The sequence below is a fragment of the Vespa mandarinia genome, chromosome 3, assembly GCF_050613455.1.
Source record: "Vespa mandarinia isolate Hongniang chromosome 3, ASM5061345v1, whole genome shotgun sequence".
NCBI classification, from domain to species: Eukaryota; Metazoa; Arthropoda; class Insecta; order Hymenoptera; family Vespidae; genus Vespa; species Vespa mandarinia.
Genome location: NC_140812.1, coordinates 7,118,892 through 7,143,393, shown reverse-complemented (window position 1 = coordinate 7,143,393; position 24,502 = coordinate 7,118,892). Strand labels below are relative to the sequence as shown.

The 24,502-nt window shown below is 32.0% G+C and overlaps 4 protein-coding genes and 1 long non-coding RNA gene across 9 annotated transcripts in view; 2 read left to right on the top strand and 3 right to left on the bottom strand.

The window, feature by feature from the left end:
* The window catches only part of Flo2 (flotillin-2), an 85,610-nt gene extending 61,533 nt beyond the window's left edge, over positions 1–24,077 (top strand). Inside the window, exons 2-8 of the mRNA XM_085656236.1 lie at positions 18,462–18,758; positions 19,049–19,281; positions 19,564–19,683; positions 19,828–20,042; positions 21,140–21,323; positions 21,694–21,840; positions 21,927–24,077. Coding sequence (XP_085512362.1) covers positions 18,462–18,758; positions 19,049–19,281; positions 19,564–19,683; positions 19,828–20,042; positions 21,140–21,323; positions 21,694–21,840; positions 21,927–21,956 — 1,226 coding nt within the window. The 3' untranslated portion in view covers positions 21,957–24,077. The remainder of the gene's footprint in view (positions 1–18,461; positions 18,759–19,048; positions 19,282–19,563; positions 19,684–19,827; positions 20,043–21,139; positions 21,324–21,693; positions 21,841–21,926) is intronic.
* LOC118449476 (glucose dehydrogenase [FAD, quinone]) lies at positions 125–8,065 on the bottom strand. Of its 4 annotated transcripts, XM_085656233.1 has the most exons (7): positions 5,240–5,357; positions 3,426–3,534; positions 2,868–2,974; positions 2,229–2,437; positions 1,920–2,134; positions 664–1,843; positions 125–576 (listed from the first exon to the last, which is right to left on the bottom strand). In XM_085656233.1, the coding sequence occupies exons 3-7, from the start codon at positions 2,952–2,954 to the stop codon at positions 315–317; spliced, it is 1,953 nt and encodes a 650-aa protein (XP_085512359.1). In that variant the 5' UTR covers positions 2,955–2,974; positions 3,426–3,534; positions 5,240–5,357; the 3' UTR covers positions 125–314. The 4 variants fall into 4 exon arrangements, with proteins under 4 accessions (XP_085512359.1, XP_035739938.1, XP_035739937.1 ...); XM_035884045.2 differs by lacking the exons at positions 3,426–3,534; positions 5,240–5,357 and adding an exon at positions 8,046–8,065; XM_035884044.2 differs by lacking the exon at positions 3,426–3,534 and having other exon boundaries at positions 5,240–5,369.
* On the top strand, positions 4,075–9,034 carry LOC146873131 (uncharacterized). The gene is made up of 3 exons (XR_014982020.1): positions 4,075–4,317; positions 4,439–4,569; positions 8,490–9,034. It is a non-coding gene; the product is annotated as an uncharacterized LOC146873131 (long non-coding RNA).
* LOC118449478 (glucose dehydrogenase [FAD, quinone]-like) lies at positions 8,247–10,754 on the bottom strand. Its single transcript, XM_035884049.2, has 4 exons — positions 10,261–10,754; positions 9,364–10,184; positions 9,001–9,283; positions 8,247–8,778 (listed from the first exon to the last, which is right to left on the bottom strand). Exons 1-4 carry the CDS (start codon positions 10,666–10,668, stop codon positions 8,401–8,403), a joined length of 1,890 nt encoding a protein of 629 aa, XP_035739942.2. The 5' UTR covers positions 10,669–10,754; the 3' UTR covers positions 8,247–8,400.
* Positions 11,051–19,870, bottom strand: LOC118449480 (glucose dehydrogenase [FAD, quinone]). Of its 2 annotated transcripts, XM_035884055.2 has the most exons (4): positions 19,731–19,870; positions 13,538–13,753; positions 12,943–13,113; positions 11,052–12,771 (listed from the first exon to the last, which is right to left on the bottom strand). In XM_035884055.2, exons 2-4 carry the CDS (start codon positions 13,731–13,733, stop codon positions 11,270–11,272), a joined length of 1,869 nt encoding a protein of 622 aa, XP_035739948.2. In that variant the 5' UTR covers positions 13,734–13,753; positions 19,731–19,870; the 3' UTR covers positions 11,052–11,269. The 2 variants fall into 2 exon arrangements, with proteins under 2 accessions (XP_085512360.1, XP_035739948.2); XM_085656234.1 differs by lacking the exon at positions 19,731–19,870 and having other exon boundaries at positions 11,051–12,771; positions 13,538–13,748.
* Positions 24,078–24,502: the final 425 nt, after the last annotated feature.

Here is a 24,502-nt window from a genome sequence, read left to right as displayed (position 1 = left end):
TATATATAATATTTTCTATATGTTCCAATATAATCGTGCTCGATTGTTAGCAATAATGTTTCTTCATTTTTAAATAATGCTCTTTTATTAGTTTAAACTTATCGATATTTTTTAAAGAAATAATTACGTAATAATATATGTATCTCTGATTACGTTATTTTTTTTTCCGCTTAGTATCGTACTTATTTAAATATTGTTTAGAATATATAAATATACAAAACTGACAAAGTGTATAATAAAACTCATAAAAGGAGGGAAAGAAGTAATCGTTTATTAAGAAATTTTGTGAAAAATCGTATGAATTAATTATTTGATTACCACGAATTGATAATCATATTGGATGCCTTTTCAGCTACCATCATTATAGCAGCAATTGGATTAGAATTGGGTAGATATGGAAATATGGAAGGATCGGCAACACGAATGTTTGGTACACCATGTACTCGTAATTGCGAATCGACGACGGCATCAGGATCAGTTGCTGGTCCCATTTTGCAGGTACCGGCTTGATGATTCTCCGGTCCAGTCTTAGCTCGTATATAACACTCCCAATATGCATCCGAGCCGAAGTGCAAACTTGAAAATAATATGATGTTATTGTCAGTATATTTATTTTAATAATTATACGAAGATGGAAAAAAAATGAATGAATAATAGACTTACTTTGTACAAAGTGGATGTTTCACTGTATCTAATTGAAGATCCCATTTCTTCATGGTCGGGGTGTCTATGAGCTGAAGTATTTTTTTTATACCTTCGATCAAAACTTTCATATCTTTTTCATTGGTGAAATAATTAGGATACATTAGAGGCAAATCTAAAGGATTGGCGCTACGCAGTTCTACTGTACCACGACTTTCAGGAATTACGACGGTCGGTCTAGCGACGATCTTTCTTCTATTGGGGCAAGGTTCTTTAACACCATCCGTGCATTCGTTTGGCATTCCTGTTTTCGGGCAGTACGAACTGAAGCCGTCGAAGAATACTTGCAAGTCAGGTAAACCAGGAATAGTGTAGTTACTTTCAAGAAAAGCAGTGACCTGAGTTAATCCAGTGCTAGCCAAATCACCGGTTCTAGTTTCAAGAAATTCGTTCACTGATTGCATGGTCATAGTTTCTACCGAAATATCTTTAATAGTCATTGGTACAGCAATGGACACGTGATTGATAAAATACTGTCCTACTGGTAAATCCTTATACGTTCTAATACCAAATTTATTTAATTCCTCTCTTGGCCCAATACCGGAATTTAGAAGTAAATGTGGCGATCCCATGGCACCAGCCGTCAAAATAACTTCCTTATTACACTTGATGACTTTCCTTTGCCCTTTTTTGTCGACCAGTTCAACACCGTATGCTTTCATATCGTAATCGTTAATTAAAACCCTCAATACTCGAGCATTAGTCAGAACTCGTAGATTATTTCTATTGTATACAGGTCTTAGATAGGCTTTAGGAGTTGATGCTCTTAATCCTTTCTCCACAGTCATTGGTGCTACCATGAAACCAGTTTGGGAAAACTCCTTTAAACCAGACGTTTTATAACCTAATTCGGACGCTGATTCTAAAAGTGAACTAACAAATGCTGGTCTATGAGAATAATGTTGAATTTTCACTGGGCCATTGGGTACAGTACGAGCGAATGAACTTAACATCGATGGATCAACCGGATCCTCTGCACGTTGGAAATAGTGTTCGATTTCATCATAGGACCATCCAATGTTACCCTCACGTGCCCATTTATTATAGATCTCTGGATGACCGCGATAATACATCATGCCGTGCATTGCGCCGGTACCTGAGATCATTTTTCCTCTAGGTACATTACACTTTCCACCAGTATCTGAAATTCCGAATAAAATTTCAATGAATTTTGTTCGATGTTGGACGAATGGAATAATAATGATAGATTATTTTACCTAAACAGGCTGTTGGATGTGGTCTCGTTGGTTCCGTTTTATATTTCCAATCTAGTGACGAAGAAATAGCGCTCGAAGCAAATCCTGGAATAGCTGTCATGGTTGGTTCTTCGGGACCAGCTTCAATCAATAAAACTCTATTCCAAGCATTGTCACTTAATCTTCTGGCAATAATAGGTCCGGCTACACCTGCACCAACGACAATGAAGTCGTACCTATGTAAACATACATATCATCATGAATGCCTTGCCAAAATGGTTTATTTTCGAGAATAGACTTGAGAACTCATTATTTAGGTCATTTATTTACCATTCGTTTGGTACATCGTCTCTACCCAATCGACGGCAAGGGTCAGAAATGTCGCATCTCGACATCATCAGATTCTGAACTAAATTTATGAAAGCGGATTGGCCTCCGCATAACGTGTCCATATATTTTGTATCTTCGAAACTGCAGCCGCAACATCCTGTTGTGTTTGATATAATGAAACTGTCATAATTTAAGCCCAATTGATTGAGCTGAAAGAAACGACACTGTATTAATTCTAATTGAATTTTTTTCGCAAAAGAAAAAAAAGAAAGATAAGAAAAAAAAACAGAGAAAAAAAAATAAAGAAAAAATAGACGTTATTATCAGCTAATCAGCAACGTATATAACATTTTAATATTTCACAGTTCATAACAAAATAATCACGTTAATACGAATTTCAAATTTCTAGTTGATTATTCTCTTTTTCCTCTTTTTTGTTTCTGCATATCGGTATTTTAATAATACCGTATCCTGTAAAATACATTCGTTATTTCATTCGGCACAATTTAAAAAAGATTTTAATATCACTGATAATCTTAAATTATATTTTAATTTTAAGCTTGTATCTTTTGATTTGATCGTCGAAATAACAATGTACTTTTTTATATGGCGCTTTCATCGATTAATATTTATACTTACCATCGGTGGATTAACTTGTTTAGCGAATGCATACTGCACCAAAAGCAAGATAAAATCGAGTAGGCGCATTTTTAAAATCCGTATCATCGTACGTCATCCAAGATCATCTGTAAATTATTATATTTATTTTTTATTAAACAGGTCTTCGTTTTTTTTTCTTTTTCTTTTCATTTTTGTTTTGTTTTGTTTTTTTTTGCTTTTTTTTTTGCTTTTTTTTTTCTTTTTTTCTTTTTTCTTTTTTTCTTTATCCGCTCACGTTTACCATACATTTATTTTGCACGATTAACCACGATAATCACATTTTTATCAAATATAGATCATTTAATTTTTCTCAAATACTCGCACGATTAATCGTTGAAATTAAATTAATGATCCATTACGTATGGTTTTATAAAACGTCATTAGATTCGAAGATAACGAACGATTAGATAAGTATATAATATTATGGGGATTTTCTTAATGATAACGACTTATGAATGTCAACGTATGTCATAGGAAAGATTTTTGATAACCATACATTTAATTAAACACAAACGTTCTTTCCACCACGGTACTTACGATCGCGACAGATTTTCCGTTTGGTTGCGCGCATACAATTTATCATTTCAAAGGATTCATAAATAAAAGTGAAAATGATGATCCATGCACTAGCAAGAAACCGTATGAACTGAAACAAGGAAAACAAAGAAAAAGAGAGAGAGAGAAAAAGAAAGAGAGAGAAAGAGAGAGAGAGTGAGAGAAAGAGAGAGAGAGAGAGAGAGAGAAAAAGAAAGATCGATACCATCGAGAACGTTCTAACACTCGTTATTGTAGCACCAAAGATAGAAAGTAAACGTTATTCTCATTCCTCTTACTTTCCTTTTATTTTTTACTTAATAGGCACTCTTTATTGCTTGCGATAGAAGAGGAAATTACGAGGCATCGATTATTTTCGATTTCCCTCGATCCTTTCCTTAAATACCGTTATAGATAATGTGTAGAGAGTTGGTAAATGTTAAATATGATATGTCGTTACATAAAGAATGGTAAATCTGTAACAGGGATCGGATAGATAGATATAGTGGTTCTGCAGAACGTCAATAGAACGACTAGGGTAGGGTGCAGTGGCCTCACGGCCACAGATATAAGAGAACCAAAACGATAGATGCCTTTCTATACAAATAAGCAGCATGCATGAGAAAGAAGGAAAGAGAGAGAGAGAGAGAGAGAGAGAGAGTGAGAGAGAGGGAGAGGAGAGAGAGAGCATACGTAATACATCGGAAGTCTTTCCGATAATGCTCGTCAAGAATCGTCTAATTAAATACAATCCAACTCGCAATATGTAATCTTCTCTTGGAGTTATACGAAATATAAGAAGAAAATCGTGACAGACATTTGAATGGATATATAAGTAACTCTTGACTAAAACGGAAGAGCCGAATCAACAGGATTTTAACACACGTTGACTATCGTAAGTCTAATCCGTTGTAACAGAATTTTCATTATTATAAACTTGTAATGATAAATTATTCATATTTTATAATCTTTAATATGACTATACTCTTATTAATAATGAGTATTCATATTTTTAGCGATGATAATCTACCTATCATAATACATTTGGTTGCCACTGACAAGATACATATTATACGATTAAAAATGATAAGTATTGGATTAAAATGCAGCAATAATAAAATAATGACGTATTGCAGAAACCACGACGGTCAGTACTACTTTCGTTTATATTATTGTAATATAATCGTTATCATAGAAATCTAGTTTTTTTTTTTTTAATATTACATTTTAAATTTAAATTAACTTTTAATTTAGAAATGATTCGTTAATTGATACACTAAAGAATAATTTTCATTATAAATATATAAGTATATATTTTCTTTATTCATAATTTTATTATTTAACCGAACGTGCCGTTAATAACGTTTATTAATTGTCGCACAGCTCGTTTTTTTTACTTCATACTATTATCTCATTATTTGAGTTATTGAAAATTATCTTTATGATTGTATTCGATTTATAAATAATTAATTTATAAATCCTGCAATGATGGCCATTAACGTGTCCTCCGTATTTGATCAACGTATTTATATCCACGACACAGACGTAAATTTTCCTAATCGCGTGATAACGATTGTACAGAATAATTGCGAATTTAGTTTGACTTGATGCGACACGACGATTAGATAAAGAAACAAATCACTTATCACGTTCTCCTTCGGACTATGAACTAATATCATATTTGATTTGATCAAGAAGTAACACAAAAAGACGTGAGCATTAAAATTGTATCGTTGGTGAAACTATTTTTTCTTTCTTTTCTTTTCTTTTCTTTTCTCTTTTTTTTATGTATCTCTTTTTTTTCATTTTTGAAATACCATAAGATCCCACGCAAGTTGGACTAGATAATCAGCGACATTTAGATTGAAATTCCGAATGGCGCGGGGGCGCGCGCGGGCGCACGAACGAAATCGAGTTCTGTACTGACTGCAACCTCCGATTGATCGTACTCTTACCATTGGTCCATTAAATACGTTTTACATAAGATAAATGTGTGTACGATCGATTCCCATTGCAACTGGCTATAACGAACACGGTGAACTCGAATGTATGTACGTTGGTGGTAAACGTTGTTGGACGAGTTTACTTCCGAGGACGAGAAAAGAAATTCGAGATTTTTATGAAAGCACGTGTCGTTCAAAATCAATTGGATTTCATTGTAGACGAATATTAATTATATTGATTAGTGATAAGTACAATAGAGAGAAAGAAAGAGAATGAGAGAAAGAAAGAGAATGAAAGAATGAGAGAGAGAGAGAGAGAGAGAGAGAGAGAAAGAGAGAGAGAGAAAGAAAGAAAGAGAGAGAGAGAGAGATCGTTACCTGATGAAATTCAGTGGAACGTAGCGCGGCTGATGGTGAAGTATCGACTCAAGCTTGCCGGCTCGCAAACATTTTGGAAGCATTTGGAGCGTCGACGAGAACAAAGAAGAAACTAAAGGGGGAACGAACGGTGACTCGAGTCGAAAGGCGCGCGGCTACGAGTCAATGGTGGCTCCTGGACGGTCAACAGGAAGGTTGCTAATCGACTCAACGACCAAAAATATCAAGTAGACGCGAACAGAGAAGGCAGACAGTAAGACTCGCGTCCGTTTCTCCTCGAAGAAGATCGTTTGGCAAGAGGCAAACGTTGTTAGCCGCATATCGGTTAACCCGTCAGCCAAACCAACCGACGAAGCTAGACGCACTAATTAAGAAGCCTCCTTCTTCTCTTCTTTCCACTCCTCTTACTCCTCTCTTTCGAGGGCCAAAGAAATCCCTCGTGTCTGACGGCGGTGAAACATCCGTGACGTGACGTCATCTTGCTTCCACTCTGCGTTCAGTCGAGTCTATTCGGTCCAAGCAGGATGCAACGTCGACGAAAGTCATTCCATCGACGAAGAAAGTTGAATAACAAAATTATATTGTATGTATATCCACACACAATATATACATCCCTTTGCATTGCAAGATGACGATTGACTTTTCTCTATAACTTTCGAATCATCTCTAATGTGATGTTTCATTTAGTTAATAAAACAAATAAGTATTTAAAAATTTCTTTTAAAGTATATGTTTATGTATGTGAAACTATAAATTGACCAAGAACAAACTAGGAAAATAATTATAGTGCAAAAGGATGTGTGTGTGTGTGTGTGTGTATTTCGTTTCGTTGTCCGTCTTTCTTCCTCGTCAAATGACTTTCGTTGATGTTGCATCCTTCATGAATCAAATGGACTTGTGTATACAGGGTGTCCATCCATAGACATCCGAGCAAATATCTCATAACTAGTTGGTTAAATTAAAAAAAATGATATTAAGAAAAATTTGCACGGCTCTGAGTCAGCTACAAAGTGCAAGTATTCTTTTTTTCTTTTTATTTGTGATTTTTTTCGAGTTATGAAGGTCAATGTTGATTTTTTTTTTTAAATCAATATCCATAATATCTCTTTTTCCTATTATTTGTATAGCGATGGTCATTGGTAATCAAAATCATATGTAATAAAAAATTGCTATTATACATTTTTTACGAGATAATCGATATCTTAAAGATTGATTAACATAATCATACTGTACTATAATTGATACTCCATACTATACAAATATATTATTTACAAATCAAATAGTCGTATATCTTTTATTAACAAGTTGAAAGTCAGTCAGAAGGTCAGAATCTATACGTTGTAATCGAATTCAAAATATTATATGGTCCGATGAATGTTTTCCAAATTGTCATGTGGAAAAGCAACTATGTATTTTAATATTTAAGATTTTGATTAACTCGTAAACGATGTGTAATAAAAATTTGTCACTTTCATATGATTTTAATTACAAATGATCACTACTATAGAAATATGCATAAAAAAATATTATAGGTATCCATGTAAAAAAAAAAAAAAAAGAAAAAAAAAATAAAGAAACACTGTTGATCTTCATAAATCGAAAAGAAATCGCTTTTTCAACAAACAAAATTTTGTTTACACAAATTTTCTTATGAATGATCCAGTTCACACTAATTTTTATTATTAAATTTTCTTATAACTTAAACTTGTCCGCAATATATTTGCTTGAACATTTATAAATGAACACCCTGTATATATATACACGTATGTGAACCGATTCTCCATGGGCAATAACAAGAAATAACGAACTATTATGATCATCCTGCCTAATGCGCGAACCTTTCAACAAATCGAGAAATCCTTTGAATTGCTCACCAACCCAAAAACTTCAGTAAACTTTTTCGAGTTCAAAGAAAGAAAATCAAAATAAAAGAAGACGAAAAGAAAAGAAAAAAAAACAGAAAGAGAAGACTTCTCTATCGATTATGCAAGCTAGTATTTCGCTATACGAGTTTATAATGATTCGCAACGCACAAATATGGTGAATCACTGTTTCTCTCTCTTTCTCTCTCTCTCTCTCTCTCTCTCTCTCTTCCTATGTTTTTTCTTTTCTTTTCTTTTCTTTTCTTTTTTTTTTTCTTTTCTTTTACTTTTCGCTTTACCTATCGTAAGATGTATGATTTCACTTGTATTCGAGGAAAATTAGGAGGTACGGCTCGTTGCGAGAATCAACCACCGATACGATCTGATTATTCTTATACGCTTAATTGTTACCACGGTTTCATAGGATTATGAGATCTTACCAGGTTCTTGAAGAGTTAGAATCCGGTTGATTCGAGTGCCAGCGAACGAATAGAGCTTCAAATGATTCTGTCTTTGAGTAATAAAGGAAGATGAAAGGTAATTATTATAATAGAAATCATGTGGCACACTTGAGTACACATAAGAAAAATATATTGACACAGCATGTGGGTAAATAAAAATTATCGAAATATAGAGGTATTCGATCAATTATTTTAATTCGCACATGTGCTCAATGCCAAAATAGCTTGATAATGTAACAAGATATATGTACGTATTTATTTAATTATTTCAAATAATTTTTCGGAAATATGATATTTATCCAATGTACATTGAATAATTTGTTGATTTTGCTTATCACGAATGACTTCGGTTATTCCAATACTCCTTAATCATATCGGCACCTTTTTCCGCGATCATTATTATGGGTGCGTTGGTATTTCCAGAGATTATATTCGGCATGATGGATCCGTCGATCACACGAAGACCTTGAATACCGTGTACCTTCAATCGAGAATCAACTACACCCATAGGATCGTTGGCAGGTGCCATCTTGCATGTACCAATTGGATGATAAATCGTCATTGTATAATGACGTGCGTGACATCGCCAATAATCATCTGATGAAAATTGAAATATTGAACAAGCTGGTATTCTATTTGGATTTGGCCGAGCATTAACATTTTGCATTATTTTCGTTTGACTTATTTTATGTGCAAACTTTGCGCCTTCTATCTGTGATAGAAAAAAATATTCCATGAAAGATTAGTATCTATGAAACGTATATTTAACAAAAGTCTCTTGAAAAAGTTTAACTGAGATCAATTGAAATATTAGTTTAGAAAGGATACGTTCGTTAGTATTTCATTATAATTTTTAAAGTTTTAAAAATAATTAATAACTTATGTTAAATTTATTATAAATTAACATTAAGAGGCAGAAAGTATGCATCTTTACCAAAATTTCAAGGTCGCGAAGATTGTTAAAGTAATTGGGTACAATGATAGGGTGATCTTTGGGATTTTTCGTTCTTAATTTGATATAACCTCTGCTACGAGGTCTCAAAAGAATTGGTATAATAGAGTAAGAATCCTGATAGTTGATATTTTTGAAAACTTTTGCATAAAAATCGTCCGTAAGACCAAATATTCTTTTACTAAATACTCCACCGTCTAAATTGATAGAAGCCGCCGCTATAAATAGCTGAATGTCTGGATAATCTGCGGAGACATTTGAATATCTGAAAATGAATGATATTTTTTATAAAAGTAATCCTGAGAAAAAGTGTTTTTAAAAAGATCGATCAATATCTATACTTACTTTGTATTAATAAAAGCCATTCCCTCACACTCTGGTGCCGTATATAAAGGACCACTTTTTTTCTTAGCAAATTGTTTTATCGATTTCAGGGAAAGAAGTTTTGGCAATACATAAGTGAACTCGTTGAAATTGTATTTTTCCGGTGGATCGACCAAATAAACTATACCTCCTATCGCAACGTGATCTTGAAGATTCGAACCAACGCCTGGCATGTCTTGGATCAATGGTATATCTAATTCCTTAAGATGATCCATTGGTCCAATTCCCGACAGCATTAGCAATTGCGGTGACTGTATAGTACCGGCAGCTAAAATAACTTCGAAATTCGCATGAACGGTGTATGTTTCTTCATTGTTCCGAAACATCACGCCATAAGCTCTCTTTGAATTTTCCTTTATCAGAATTTTTTCGACAATCGAATGCGTGCATATATGAAGATTTTTTCTTTTCGATGCCTTCCGAAGAAAAGCTTTAGAAGTACTGCAACGAAGACCGTCTCTGATCGTTGCATGAGAATACGTGAATCCAGTTTGATTCGATCCATTTATGTCACCTATTCTATAGCCTATCTCTTTTCCAGCCTTTAATAAATAATCCGTCACAGGAGTTTGAAATCTGAAATGTTCAATGGTCATTTCTCCGTTAGTCCCATGATAAGCGGGATCTAAACCTTCGATTTTGTTACTTTCCGATTTTTTAAAATATGGCAGTACACTCTCGTAATCCCAACCAGGATTACCTTGATCTCTCCAATTATCGTAATCCTTTTTGTTACCACGTACATAGAGCATAGCATTTATCACACTACTGCCGCCTAATACCTTTTAACATAAGAACATCTTTTGACAATTTGTTCGAATAAAATTCTATTCAAGATATTAATTTATAATATTTCACCTTTCCTCGTGGCCAATTACATTGCCTATTATTCATTCCCAGGCAATAATACGATGACGGTTCCGTCTTAAATTGCCAATCTATTGGACTAACTTGATAAGTCGGAAAAATAATAGGAATATCTGATAACATCGGTTCGATTCCACCAGCTTCCAATAAAAGCACCGTCCAATTTTCGTTTTCCGAAAGACGATTCGCAATAACTGATCCTGCTGAACCACCACCGATCACCACAAAGTCATAATTATCTAAAAGTTTTCTCGGTGACAATGTATTTATTCGATTATCATGATCAATGATATCCGGACGATATAACAACACAAAGATTTTTAATAAAATTAGAAAACTCTTTTCCAGCCTATAAAAAAGCGCGATTTGTAAAGGAGACAATTTTTTTACCGTAATCATTCTTAATGAATGAAAATTTTCTTTCTTTTAAAAATGAAATACCAACGATCGATGCTTTCTATTCGTGATACAAAGAAAGAATGTAGTTCTCGAGAGGCACTTGCCCACATAATGCACATAAATTGACCTCGATATTCTCTTTATTCGTCGTGTCAGCAATCTTACCGTTACAAATAAATTTAGTATCAATGCAAAATTTCGATAATTATACATTTAATATTATATATTTACTTCATATATTATTTTATGTCTTTACATATTTTTTACAATTATTCATTTTACTAAAATATGTCATACAATAACATATCTGAAGATAACGTTGATGTCTTTATGAAAAACGATAATATACATAAATTACAATTTATGTTACTATCAAATACATAGCCGTATATAAAGTTTATTGTACTTTGAAATGATGTCACAATCATTAGATATTCTGGACAATAAATAATAATTGACAAAACAATAAAAATATATTAAATTATTAACATAAAACATCACTTGTTTTTAATCTAAAATTGTTTAAAAAATGATGGTCGTGATATCACTTTTCGTAGAAAAGTTCTACTCCATCTTGATATTTTTTTTCCAAGTACGTGCTTTAGCCTCGATTCTTCTTCTTTAACCAGTACTGCTTAATCATGTCAGAACCCTTCTCGGCGATCATTATCACTGGAGCATTGGTATTACCGCTGACAATGTTGGGCATGATAGAAGCGTCGATAACACGAAGGCCACTTACTCCGTAAACTTGAAGCTTATGGTTGACCACTGCATCTGGATCCCAATACGGTCCCATTTTGCAAGTACCAACAGGATGATAAACCGTATGCGTATAATATCTAATCATACATTCCCAATGTTGATCAGTGTACTGTGGTATATCCTTGCAATTGGGAAATGGTTTCGAATAAAGTTCACTACCGAATCTTTCAAAAGCTCGAGTTTTGCTAAGTGCAATAGCGATCTTGATACCTTCAATAAGGGTCGCTATATCCTCGCGTTCTTTGAAATAGTTAGTATAAATCAAGGGATGATCGAACGGATTTTTGCTTTTTAATTTGATAATACCTCTGCTCTTAGGTCTCAAAAGCATGGGTAACACGCTCCAAACGTCCTTTTCGCTAATCGGACTAAAAACTGCATCATAAAAACTCTTCTTTACCCCATCGATCTTTCGTAATTGTCTACCGCCATCTGAATTTATCGAGCCTGATGCGAAATGTAGCTCGATATCTGGAAAATCTTCCGTGGCATTAGCGTACTTAGTATTAATAAAGGCTACTCCTTCAACACCACCTAAAACGGTCAAAGGACCATCACCTAAAAGTGCGTATTGTATGACAGCTTGCACATTGTGAAGTCTCTTTTCGACCATAGAAATTTCACTGTTCACTCGAAAAGCGAGACCACCTAAACCAACGTGATCTTGTAGATTGTGACCTACCTTTAGGTCTTGTATTATCGGAATACCGTGTTTAAGTAAATCTTTTCTTGGTCCTAAACCTGACAACATCAGGAGCTGAGCAGAATTGATGGATCCACTGGACACGATCACTTCTTTTTTCGTATATATGCGAAAAACTTTCTTATCTCTGACAAATTCTACTCCGTATGTTTTCTTAGAATAGGGATCGACCAGTATTTTGGTCACGTGTGAGTTCAATGCAACGTGCAAGTTTTTACGAAGTCTTATAGGACGTAAGAAAGCCTTTGATGAGGAACATCGACTGCCACGTCTTATGGTACCCTGTGCGATCATGAAACCAGTCTGATATTCTCCATTTATGTCACGATTTTCGTAACCCATCTCTTGACCAGCTTGAATGAACGCTGCCGCCAATGGTGTATGCCATGGTGCTTCTTGAACCGTTAGATAACCACCCTTCGAATGATACGATGTACGTGTCAAGTATGGATTTTGATTATCTTCGGACTTCTTGAAATAATAAAGTACTTCTTTCGAATTCCAACCAGGATTACCCTGCTGCTCCCACAAGTCATAGTCCTTTTTATTTCCACGAAGATAAAGCATGTAGTTTAGAACGCTGCTACCACCGATCACTTTACCACGAGGCCAGTTGCAACGTTCATTTTCCATTGCTGAAACGATTGCAATACTTTCATTGGTATTCGATGTAGCAAGACTCGACAGATTTCTAACTCTTTCGAATGAAAACTTTCGATGCGGACTCTATACGATCACATTATGTTACATGTTAGTAAAAGAAAAAAAAAAGAAAAATTATCAAGATCCAGTTCAGTAATACTTACCCAAGCAATAAGTACTCTGAGGTTCTGTCTTATACTGCCAATCGAGTTGAGTTAGTTGAAGATAACCAGCAAGAAGAGGTACGTCCGATATATCTGTCTCCTGTCCTCCAGCTTCTAGGAGTAGCACGTTCCAGTTGTTGATTTCGCTTAAACGATTCGCTACAACGGCACCTGAAACGGATATACATAATAGAAAATTGTCGGTAATTTTCATCGTTCTAGATATCGTCGTTATTTCAGTCAACTATTTAATATAGTCTTATCAATATGTAATGTAAAAGGAAAAAAATAACTGTTACGTGTATTCTTTTAAAACATAAAATATTAATCATAATTCGACTTATCCGAATTTTTCTTCATAACGTATACGATTTCAATCTTTCTTAATAATATCATCGAAATATAGTGATTAACAATTATTACAATTTTTTAAAAATGAAAAGAGAAATTTTTCATACTCAGGTCAATTGTCATTGCAATATCACAAAATAATTTGATCTTAAAAGTAAAACGCAATCAATTTCATTCGATTGTAACGAATAGATGAGAAGTAAGAAGATCTCATAAATTTAATAATCATTTTAACGATAGATACCTGCCGATCCACCACCAATTATGATAAAATCGTAAGATCTTAATAATTCTTCAGAAGGAACATCAATAGGTGGTGCCTCGTTGTCTAAGACTTCATAATGGAAATAAAGTATTGCTGCAGTTAAAACTGAAAAAAACCACGATAGTCCAGTGCTTGTCGTAGAGAAGCCTCCAATCAATGCACTTTCTGTTCCCATTATGACTTATTTTATAGCTTCTGCAAAAGTAAAGTTGATTTTATTTAATAATTTACGAAATACTTTTCTTTTTCTTTTATCTTTTTTTATTTATTTATATCTTTTTTTTTATTTTTTTGTTTTTTATAAAAAAGATACAATGGAGCGTATAATTTACAATAAATCGAAAGCATTTCCAAGACTTTCTTAAGACACGTTGTTCCTGTAGAATCGATACCAATATACTGAGTATCATCGTATCATCGTTTAAAAATTCAATTGTCTCGAAAGACCATGAAGTATGTCGTTGTGAATAACAATGAAGCAGAAAACTTTCGACTGTTAAGTAATTCACTATCAATGTAAAGTTTCGACAATTTTCTGGACGTCACATAAATAAAACGTCGAGCAGAGTTCTTAATTCCTGTTATTTTTTACTCTCAGTATCGAAAGTCTATGGATTAAGGTCGTTAAAATTTGTGGAAATTCGAATTTAAAAAAAAAAAAAAAAAAAGAAAAAAAAAAGAAAAAAAAGGAAGAAGAGAAAAGGAAAAGAAAAAAAAAGAACCTGTTAGAGGATATTTCCATTTAGTTAGTTCATATAATTCCGATATATACCTTCGTCGCATAGGTTATTGTTCCATATTAGATCGAAATTCTTTGTTTTCCCTATATAGTATCACAATGTCTTTGAGAGGTTTCCCCGTTCGTTTTCTCGATCGTTTTCTAGGTTTCTGTGCCGCCACTTGTACGATTCTAATTCCAAGATCGTTTAAGCGTATTAATAATGGATATTATAGATTTTTTTTTGCGGAGAAACGAATCAACTGGTTACAAAAAAAAAAAGCGATTTTTTTAACTTCATAATGAAAAATTTCTTCACAATATCACGTATATAATCTTTTTCTTATGTTTCATTATACAATCATCACACACTTCACAGGCACGTACTTTTGAGAAATATTATTATTATATTGTTCTTAAGTTGTATTTCTGTGTGATTAAATAATTAACCATATTCACGTAAAATTTCGTAATAACTAATTTTTCCACGCGAGAATTCGTATTCTTTAGGTCGAAGTAAAGAACGAAAGGATATAGACCTTACGAAGAGAAGACAATCGAACGAACCCGAAGGGCAACCTCGTAAGAATGACCATGACCTTACTACGGACGCGACTATCAGCATGCTGGATCCATTGAGATTGTATTCTAGAGTTATACTATTACCTTCAAAGCGAACGGGTTTCGAAGCTACGTGCCTCTCGCATAACGGTCATCGACTTCCCTCTCTGCCTTTCTCTGTCACATTTTTCTTTTTTTTTTGCTCTCTCCATTTCTCCTCTCTCCTTTTCAAATTTTCTTTTTGAATTATTATCTTCTCATACTCAAAAATGATAAAAATATTGGATCTATCTTAGATCTAGATATAATTTTGAAAGCAATTGTTTAATATGCTCGTCATCGTCGTTCTTGTCATGTCATCATCATTATCGTCATTATTGTTATCTTAAGAATGTTTTCAAAAAAAAAAAAAAAAACAAAAGGAAAGAAAAACGCTATACGACGACGATAATGAGTCTATTAAGAAAACAATTACGTTCGTCAACTTGTTAGAGAAAAACTATTAACGGAAGTAAATTTCCTTCTTTTTTCTTTTTTTTTTTTCCTCTTTCTTTCTTTCTTTTTGGAACTTCGTTTTTCTTTTCTTCTCCTATTCTCTTATTTTACAACAATAATTATGATATTCAGTGAAAATATATTCTTATTACGATACTCGATTCAAAAGTGTTCAATCCATTTTAGTAAGAAGGATGAATGGTCGTGAAGAATGTTTTAAAAGTTTCGCTCGATCAAGTGCGTTACGTGAGATATCTCACGTAAACGAAGGACGATCGCGAGTTAATGTTCAGGGAATCGTGTTCTTGACGTCACGAGCCATTGGTCTCATCGTGAAGAACGGTGCGGCCTCTCTGACCTACTTTTAGTTGTGACAAGAGCAGGGAAGCGAGACGTGCTTTACAAGGCATAAGAGAATCAAGCTTCCTAGTTACAATGTTGTCTTATCGGCATTTATTATTATAAATAATAATAATAATTATAATAATAATAATAATAATAATAATAATAGTAATAATAATAATAATAGTAATAATAATAATAATAGTAATAGTAATAATAATAAATAATTTATCAATCAATAATTTACTCTCTAGTCCGACTTCTTATTTTCACTCAAAAAATAAAGTTATTTTTTTCTTTATACGCGAAGATATCTTTGATAAACGTGAAATAAAAGGATTAATTCATAAAATGAAATAAATCATAAATACAATTTATCTCCTGTTATTTAAAGTAAAAGATTAAATTTGAAATTAAAATATTTCTCATATTCTGATACCTGCAGGTTGGAAATAGATCACACATGTCGCCTCAAGGCCTACCCACGTATTAACAACTTTTATGATGGCTGATTAAATAGTTTGATCACTTAAAAGTGATGTATAGTTATATGTATAGTTATTGCTATACGATTTCAGTACGAAATTCAGTACGAAACGGATTTCATAGAGACCACATATGTTTTAAGTCTATGTTGTTTGATTTATATTCTAAAAAACTCGTTACCATTTACACTCGTTACTTTAATGAGAGTAGCAAGTAACAGTATTTTTAAAATCAAATCAAACAACATGCCGTTGGATATTGAAATATTCATTAGAGAGATTGAGAAACGAGCAATAATATATTAAAAAAATATTTTGATAAGAATTGAAAAAAAAAAAAAAGAAATTATGGGTAGAATTGTGTAAAAAATTTGTTGAAAATTTGAATAATCTAACTGATACAGATAAAAATGAAAAGAGTAAGTTTCTTATTATTTATCGATTAGGTTTAATTTCATTCAGCACATTATGTAAATAAGTACATTTTTTATATTTTACAAAAGTCTACGTTGACTCGTCCGTGCCTCGAGATTACATTAAATTTTAAACAATATTACATATTCTCATATTGCCGTGGAATGCATCTCAGTGATAAGATGAAATAATTAGGTAAATGTATTCTCTGACATCATCACACCGAATTTTGCCTCTTCTTCTAATAGGAACAATATTTTCCAAAGGATATTAATAGAAAGTATTTTCAAAACGAATTACTTCGTGTTTTCTAACATAATTATGAAGAATACAGCGCCTTTTTCCAATACTATCGCAAAATTCAATATTGATATCAGATGTTAATATTAAATATTCGCAAATTGTTAGCTAATAATCTATACTTAAAAATATTAATTTTTTTATAGTTATTAAAATTACTAAAAAAAACTAAAGTTTTTTTACTGATAAGTTTCTATTGGAATATTATAATATGTTTTAAGAAAACATATGCCTCGTCCTCTACAAATATCAATGGCATTGGCCATACGTTTATGTCATTACAATGTGAATTTTTTTTCACAGATAAGCAATTACAATATAAAAAATATAATGGAAAAATTTAAGGACATGCAATGAGAATATGACGAATAAAAAAGTGTGCCATCTGAAACAGGAAGGGGAAAAAGTGAGATAAATATTTATAATTCGATCAATCATTATTTTTGCTCTATTTATCAAGAGTAGAAACATATTCAGCAATTTTGAATCTACGATCAACAACAGAAATGGCGATGAAAATGTAATTGAAAAAACGGAGGATATAAATCATGTTTCCCCTGTTACCTCATTGTAATCTAATGCCAATGTAACTAAACGAAAGAAAATTTTTAAAAGCTCGTTTGAGGAATCGTTACTGCAAATACTAAGGGAGAAAAATGACGAGAAAAAGGAAATAGATAAAGACAAATATTTTCTTTTGTCATTTTTCTCGTCATTTAGAAAACTTAGAAATAGTAATTCATTGCTCACATAGAGATAATAAATATTATGAGGCGTATATGTTTACCAAGATATTACCGTACTCAAACTAATTCTAATGTAATGCCTTCTAATAGGAATATTTTTTGAATCCCTGTGTCATAATACTTTTTTTGTTTTAACATTAGGACAATGATATGCTGAAGATCCAAATTTAGTTTAATGATGATAAATAAGAAATATAGAGATCTTTTTTTCCGTTTCGACGCTTAATTAGTTAAATTATTATATGTATATTTTCAATAAATAAATGGTTAACTTCAAGACTAATATTATTATCTATCTCTTAAAGTTAAATTATAGACAATCTTTTCTTCGATGGGATAGCCGTAACATAGTATTTCTATAAGAAATTCTAAGTCCAATAAAAAACTTATCATAACTTTCATCACTCGTTCAAAAGTAATTAAAGAACTTCTCATGTACACTCACTTAAACTGTCGAACAGTTTATAAAATTTTGCCCATTAAAAAATTTACGGCTTAGTATTACGAATAAACCCAAAATAATCTTTTTCCTTTTTGTTTTCCAAAATGAAAATACAAAACACATTCGACTTCTATGAAATCCATTTCGTATTGGTACTGTATAGAGACTATTTAATCGTCCAATATGCGTCTACGACAAAAGAAAAGAGCAACGTTTAAATTATCAAAAAATATATAATCGTCTATAATGAATGTAATCAACACGCGACAAATCTAACGCCTCCATTCGAATGAAAAAAATTAAAAGAAGTTAGATAATTCTCAATTTGATAATATTCCATGACATTATTATCACGATAAAAATGTAAATTATATCGTTGCGATTTTTTTTTATTTCACAGGAGGATGCTGCGGATCAATGAAGAAGAAGACAATAGTCGGTGGTTATGTTTTCACTTGGTGGTTCGTCACAGATGTCCAACGATTGTCGCTCGAAGTAATGACGCTAAATCCAGTTTGCGAGAACGTCGAGACAGCCCAAGGAGTACCACTGACCGTCACCGGAGTAGCCCAGTGCAAGATCATGAAGGCCGACGAGCTTTTACATACTGCCAGCGAACAATTTCTCGGAAAGAGTGTCCACGAAATAAAATCAACTATATTGTCCACCCTCGAGGGTCATTTACGTGCAATTTTAGGTGATAATTAACTTCTAAGATCGGATTTATTGATATTTTTCATGGCTTTATCTCATGATGTTAGAAATAAAATCATTGCCACATATCGTGAAAATAGATCGTGTTTATCCACGACGAAACGAAAGAATAAGGATTGCGGAGTATTGCTTTTGAAGAATGCGCTATGACGTATTTTTGGGCTTTCATTTTGTTCATTTTTTTTCCCCTCTTTCTTTTTATTTTTCTTTCCTTTCTTCTTTTTCTTTTCCTTGATCCTTTTTTTTTCAATAAAAAAAAATTTTTATTTCCAGGCACGCTCTCGGTCGAGGAGGTTTACAAAGATCGCGATCAATTTGCTGCTCTCGTACGAGAAGTCGCAGCACCTGATGTCGGCCGTATGGGCATAGAGATCCTCTCGTTCACTATAAAGGACGTTTACGATGACGTTCAATATTTGGCGTCACTCGGAAAAGCTCAAACCGCAGCAGTTAAACGCGATGCCGATGTTGGTGTCGCTGAGGCCAATCGTGATGCTGGCATACGCGTATGTTTCTTTTATTTCTTTTGTTTTTATTTTTTATTTTAATTTAGAATGAAAGAGAGAGAGAGAGAGAGAGAGAGAGAGAGAGAGAGAGAGAGAGAGAGAGAGAGAGAGACAATATTCATCCAACTCCATCAATATTATTTATTCCTTTTAACACAACTCTTTTTATCAGAAGAAAAAGTTTTGCTTTTCAAAATATATGCTCGCTTCGATGCATCCATTATTCAACGAATTGGTAAATATGCTTAAGCAATAAAGATCGTAAAATTTACTTGTTCGCAGGAAGCCGAGTGCGAGAAAGCGGCAATGGACATTAAGTACAACACCGACACGAAGATCGAAGATAACGCGAGGCTCTTCCAATTGCAAAAGGCTAATTTCGATCAGGAGGTCAATACTGCTGTAAGTAAAACCATGCGTAATCACTTTTAAAACCTATTAATACGTACCTATAAATCACTTTTTCTTTCTTCCCTTTTTTTTTTTTTTTTTTTTTTTTTTCTTTTTTTTCTATTTATTTCTCTTTACTGTTTTACACTTCTGTAGAAAGCCGAAGCCCAGCTCGCTTACGAACTACAAGCCGCGAAAATAAGGCAACGGATACGGAATGAAGAGATACAGATAGAAATCGTCGAGAGGCGTAAACAAATCGAAGTAGAGGAACAGGAGGTACGTCGAAAGGAACACGAACTTCAAAGTACTGTGCGATTACCAGCCGAGGCAGAACATTATAAAATTGGAAAAGTGGCCGAAGGAAAAAGGTGAAACATACTTAACATTTTTTCTATTTTCTTTTATCTGAAAACAATTTAAAAGCGCAAAATTATCGTTTGCGTATATAATTTAGTGCATAAAAAAAATAAAATTCATATATGTACATGAAAAAGTTCAAATTATTCTTTGTAACATTTTAAGAATTCATAAAGGATTATATGTAATGATTATTATCGCAGCGGATTAAATCAAAAAAATTGAAAAAATATTATTTTATGATTTATTTTATATTACAATTATTTATATCTTGATAACGTAGAGTAACTTAAAATAAAAAAAAAAAAATAAAAAATATTAAAAATGTATCATTAATTAACTTTGCAAAATTGGTCATTGAAACAATTTTGATATTGAACTGAGTCACATACTTTTTAGTATACTTCTTTTATTTTTTTTTTTTTTTTTTTTTTTTTTTTTTTTTTTTTTTTTTTTTTTTTGTGGAAATATAACCACTATGCAATTATCCGTACTTACAAAAAAAAGAGGATATAATGGATATCGTTACCGTTAACAAACGTTATCGTACGTTTTGTCAATTTATCATCAATATTTTCATACTCTCAAAACATCACAGAAATAAAATACCTTTATTGAAGAAGAAGAAGAAAAAGAAAAAATATCCAATATTAATCTAACTTAATTTAACATGATTATAATTAGAAAATTAATAAATAAGTAACGTTGTTTATGATTGCCTTTTTTGAATAAAACTAAAATATTTTTCGCTGTAGATCATTTTCAAGATTATTGAATAATATTGAAAATAATCTAATTCATATGAAGTATATAAAAATAACACATGTTTTTACACTATACTCGTAAAGATTCATTATTACATACAAAATTTATCATAAAATTATAACATCAAAATACTGTGAAAAATATTTTCTTACATAATGAAAAAATATATTTTATTAGACACAAATTCAAAGTTTTATATTTTTATATAAAGTGAATGAAATTTATAAAATAACTTTCAATAAGAAAAATATATAACTTAGTCCACTTAATCATAATTACCTACTTATGTACATAAACATGTATATTCTAATATATCACGTATAATATATCTTTAAATGAACAGAACGCAAACAGTAAGCGCAGCTAAAGCCGAGGCCGAGAGGATTCGATTAATCGGAGAAGCCGAAGCTCAAGCTTTGGAAGCCGTTGGAATATCAGAAGCTGAACGTATGCGGATGAAGGCTGCAATTTACAAGAAATATGGCGAGGCGGCGATACTCAATATCGCTTTGAACGCCCTGCCGAAGGTAAAGAAACAAATCTTATATATGTACATCATATATGTACGTTAAAACTCGACTTCCGTTCTATAAACTTTTGTAGAAATTTTTGTCATTCTTTTCTTTATGTTTCTTTTTTATTTTTTTGTTTTTTCTTTCTTGTATATGTTACTTCAAAATTTCAATTCATGAATCGTTGAATATTTCTTGTAAAGTATTTCATACTGTCCGGCGATAATCTTTTGAAAAAGTTTTGCAAATTTTCAAAAATTTATTTCTCATTGACCGATTTTCGGAAGGTCGTATTAGATTTTGTCAAATGAAGTAATCCTACGTATAATTTACTTCAATACAATTACATGAATTTTTTCTAATTTTTTCTTTTTCCTATTTATAGATCGCTGCCGAAATTGCAGCACCATTAGCAAGAATAGAAGAAATAGTTCTGTTAAGTGGAAGTGATACGACGAGCAATGAAATCACACGTTTAGTGGGTCAGGTACCTCCAGCGGTTCAAGCATTGACAGGTGTTGATCTATCAAAGGTAAAAAATTCATTGTACATGTAAATTTAAGCTAACGTTTACATAATATTATCTATTCTCCTTATCATTTATTTATTTTCCTTTAGGTTTTAGGAAAAATACCAGGTGCAAAGTAAGACATCGCGCTTGAAAAAAGAACACAGCGACCAGGCGAATAATTCGCCAGAATTTCTTCATATTGGAACAAAATCTTTACTGCCAAAGACTTCTCTGCTAAACTCCATTATTTACCGACGGTATTTCACTTTTTCCTGTTTCCCGAATCACTCTACCTCACGTTCAAATGGAACGAAGTCGAATAGAGAAAAAGAGAGATAGAGATAGAGATAGAGATAGAGATAGAGAGAGAGAGAGAGAGAGAAAGAGAGGGAGGGAGAGAGGGAGGGAGAGAGAGAGAAAGAAAGAGAGAGAGGAAAGTACATTTCATTTTATGTTTTATAAAGATGCGTTGATTAAAAATCGATCGTATTATTAACAAACTATCTCTAATTTTTACGGACAGTGAACATGCAACGCACAGTTAATACTTCTGTTTTCTTTTTTTTCTCATTCTTCTTTTGTTATTGTTGTTGTTGTTTTTATTTCTTTTTTTTTTCTTTTTTTTTTTTTTTTTTTAATCTTTCTTCCGATCAAAAAGATACTATATTTCTCTTATTGTATAGAATTCGACTCACTCAATCGCACTCGCATATCTCGTGTTTCTTCCTTCCGCAAAGACAAAACTAATTGTTGTTTTTCTTTTCTTTGTTTATTTATTTTTTGTTTTTTTTTTTTTTTATTCCAACCCAGACGCGCACGTATATATTGTATGTAGCAATTTAGATAAGAAAACTTTTGAAAGGAGTAGATCGATCGAAATTTGTAAACGTTGTTAAATATAGACGATTCAACAGCGTGTAACACACGAGAAAACGTCCCGAAACGCGGCGAATACGAAAAATTTATTTTCATTCGCCCTTCGGACATTTAGTAATTATAAAATTAACTAGCCACTGATATTACGAAGTAGCGATCAAATGGTAACGCCATTAATAAGTTTACAAGTCTATTGTGATTGAAATTTTCGATCATTGTGTTCAACCTATGGTATATGAATAAAATTAAATCAAAGAAAAGAGAAAGGAAAAAGAGAAAGCGTAGAAACGTGTATGGGATAAGATTATGTCGGATACTTTTCTTAGGCATTTGTATATACTTATTTAAGCGATCATATGCATGTATGTACATGCGTACAAAGTGATCGATTTAAAGCAAAGATTTATCGTAAAATAAATATTTTGGAAACTTCGACGAACCAGAAAGAGGAACGTAATTAAGTAAGGAGGGAAAGAGGAAACAGAAAAAAAATAAAACGAAAGATAAATGGAGAGAAAGGAAGAAGTATATATATATATATAACTTTGATTTCTCAATGATTAGATTTCAATCGTCGAAGTGATTCCATTATCTCGTAATGTACATGACTTTAAATGAAACACTTTGTACGATAGTGTTAACCGAAGTCTCCGTTTACGAAATAAGAGATACTTTATTCTAATTCGTCGTATTAAAAAATCTACACTGCATGCTCTTGTACTACGTATCGGAACTAATACGGCTTTTCAAATGGGTAATAACATATTCCGAGCAGAACAGTGCCAATCTGTATATACCGATATGATCTTAATAGTGAGAAGGAAAATTAGAAAGGATAATGAGAGACACACTGATCGAAACTAGGATCTGATATTTTTCACATAGAGAGAATGGATCATTAAATCTTTCTCGAATACATCGTATGTATTCTATATGTACATACATCTTTGAAAGGGAAATTGGGAGTCATAAGATTGTCAGCCATGAATAAGTCTTCCCAAAAGTAAAAGAAAATGAAACAAAACAAAAATAGCGGATTTACGGCAGTACAAAAGAAAAAAAAGAACAAAAAGAAATAATAAAATAAAATAAAACCAAGGTGTCATTCTCAATGACACTGAAATTAATTAAGCGATAAAATCGTATATGCGACCAAATGAGACGAAAGGACGTAAATTCACTGAAAATAATCAAATTATACACTCCCTTCGAACATCGTATAGCCCGTATAAAAGAATGCGAAAAAAAAACGAAAAAAAAAACAAAAAAAAACAAAAAAAAGCAAAAAAAAGAAAATAAAACAAAAAGAAAAAAAATATTTTTTAGCGAACAATTAGCGTGATCGTTCCGATGCATAGTAAAATACGAGCCAAAAATTTGCTTAACACTATATATATATTAATATTATATATATATTAATATTATATATATATATGTATATATATAATATTATATATATACATATATTTATAATATGTATATATATAATATATTAATATTATATATATATGTATATATATAATATTAATATATATAATAATATATTAATATATAATATTAATATATATAATATATATAATATTATATATTATATATATATATATATATATATATATATATACATATACACATAAATATACATATATACATATACACTTAGTTGTAAAAATTCGAGTTGAGAATAATAAATTCTCGCACGTAAGACATACACACATATACATAGACACATACACACTCACGAGGTGTCTTTAAAAAGATAATTTTAAATAAAGGATTTAGATCAGATCTTTAAAAGTATTCGATTATA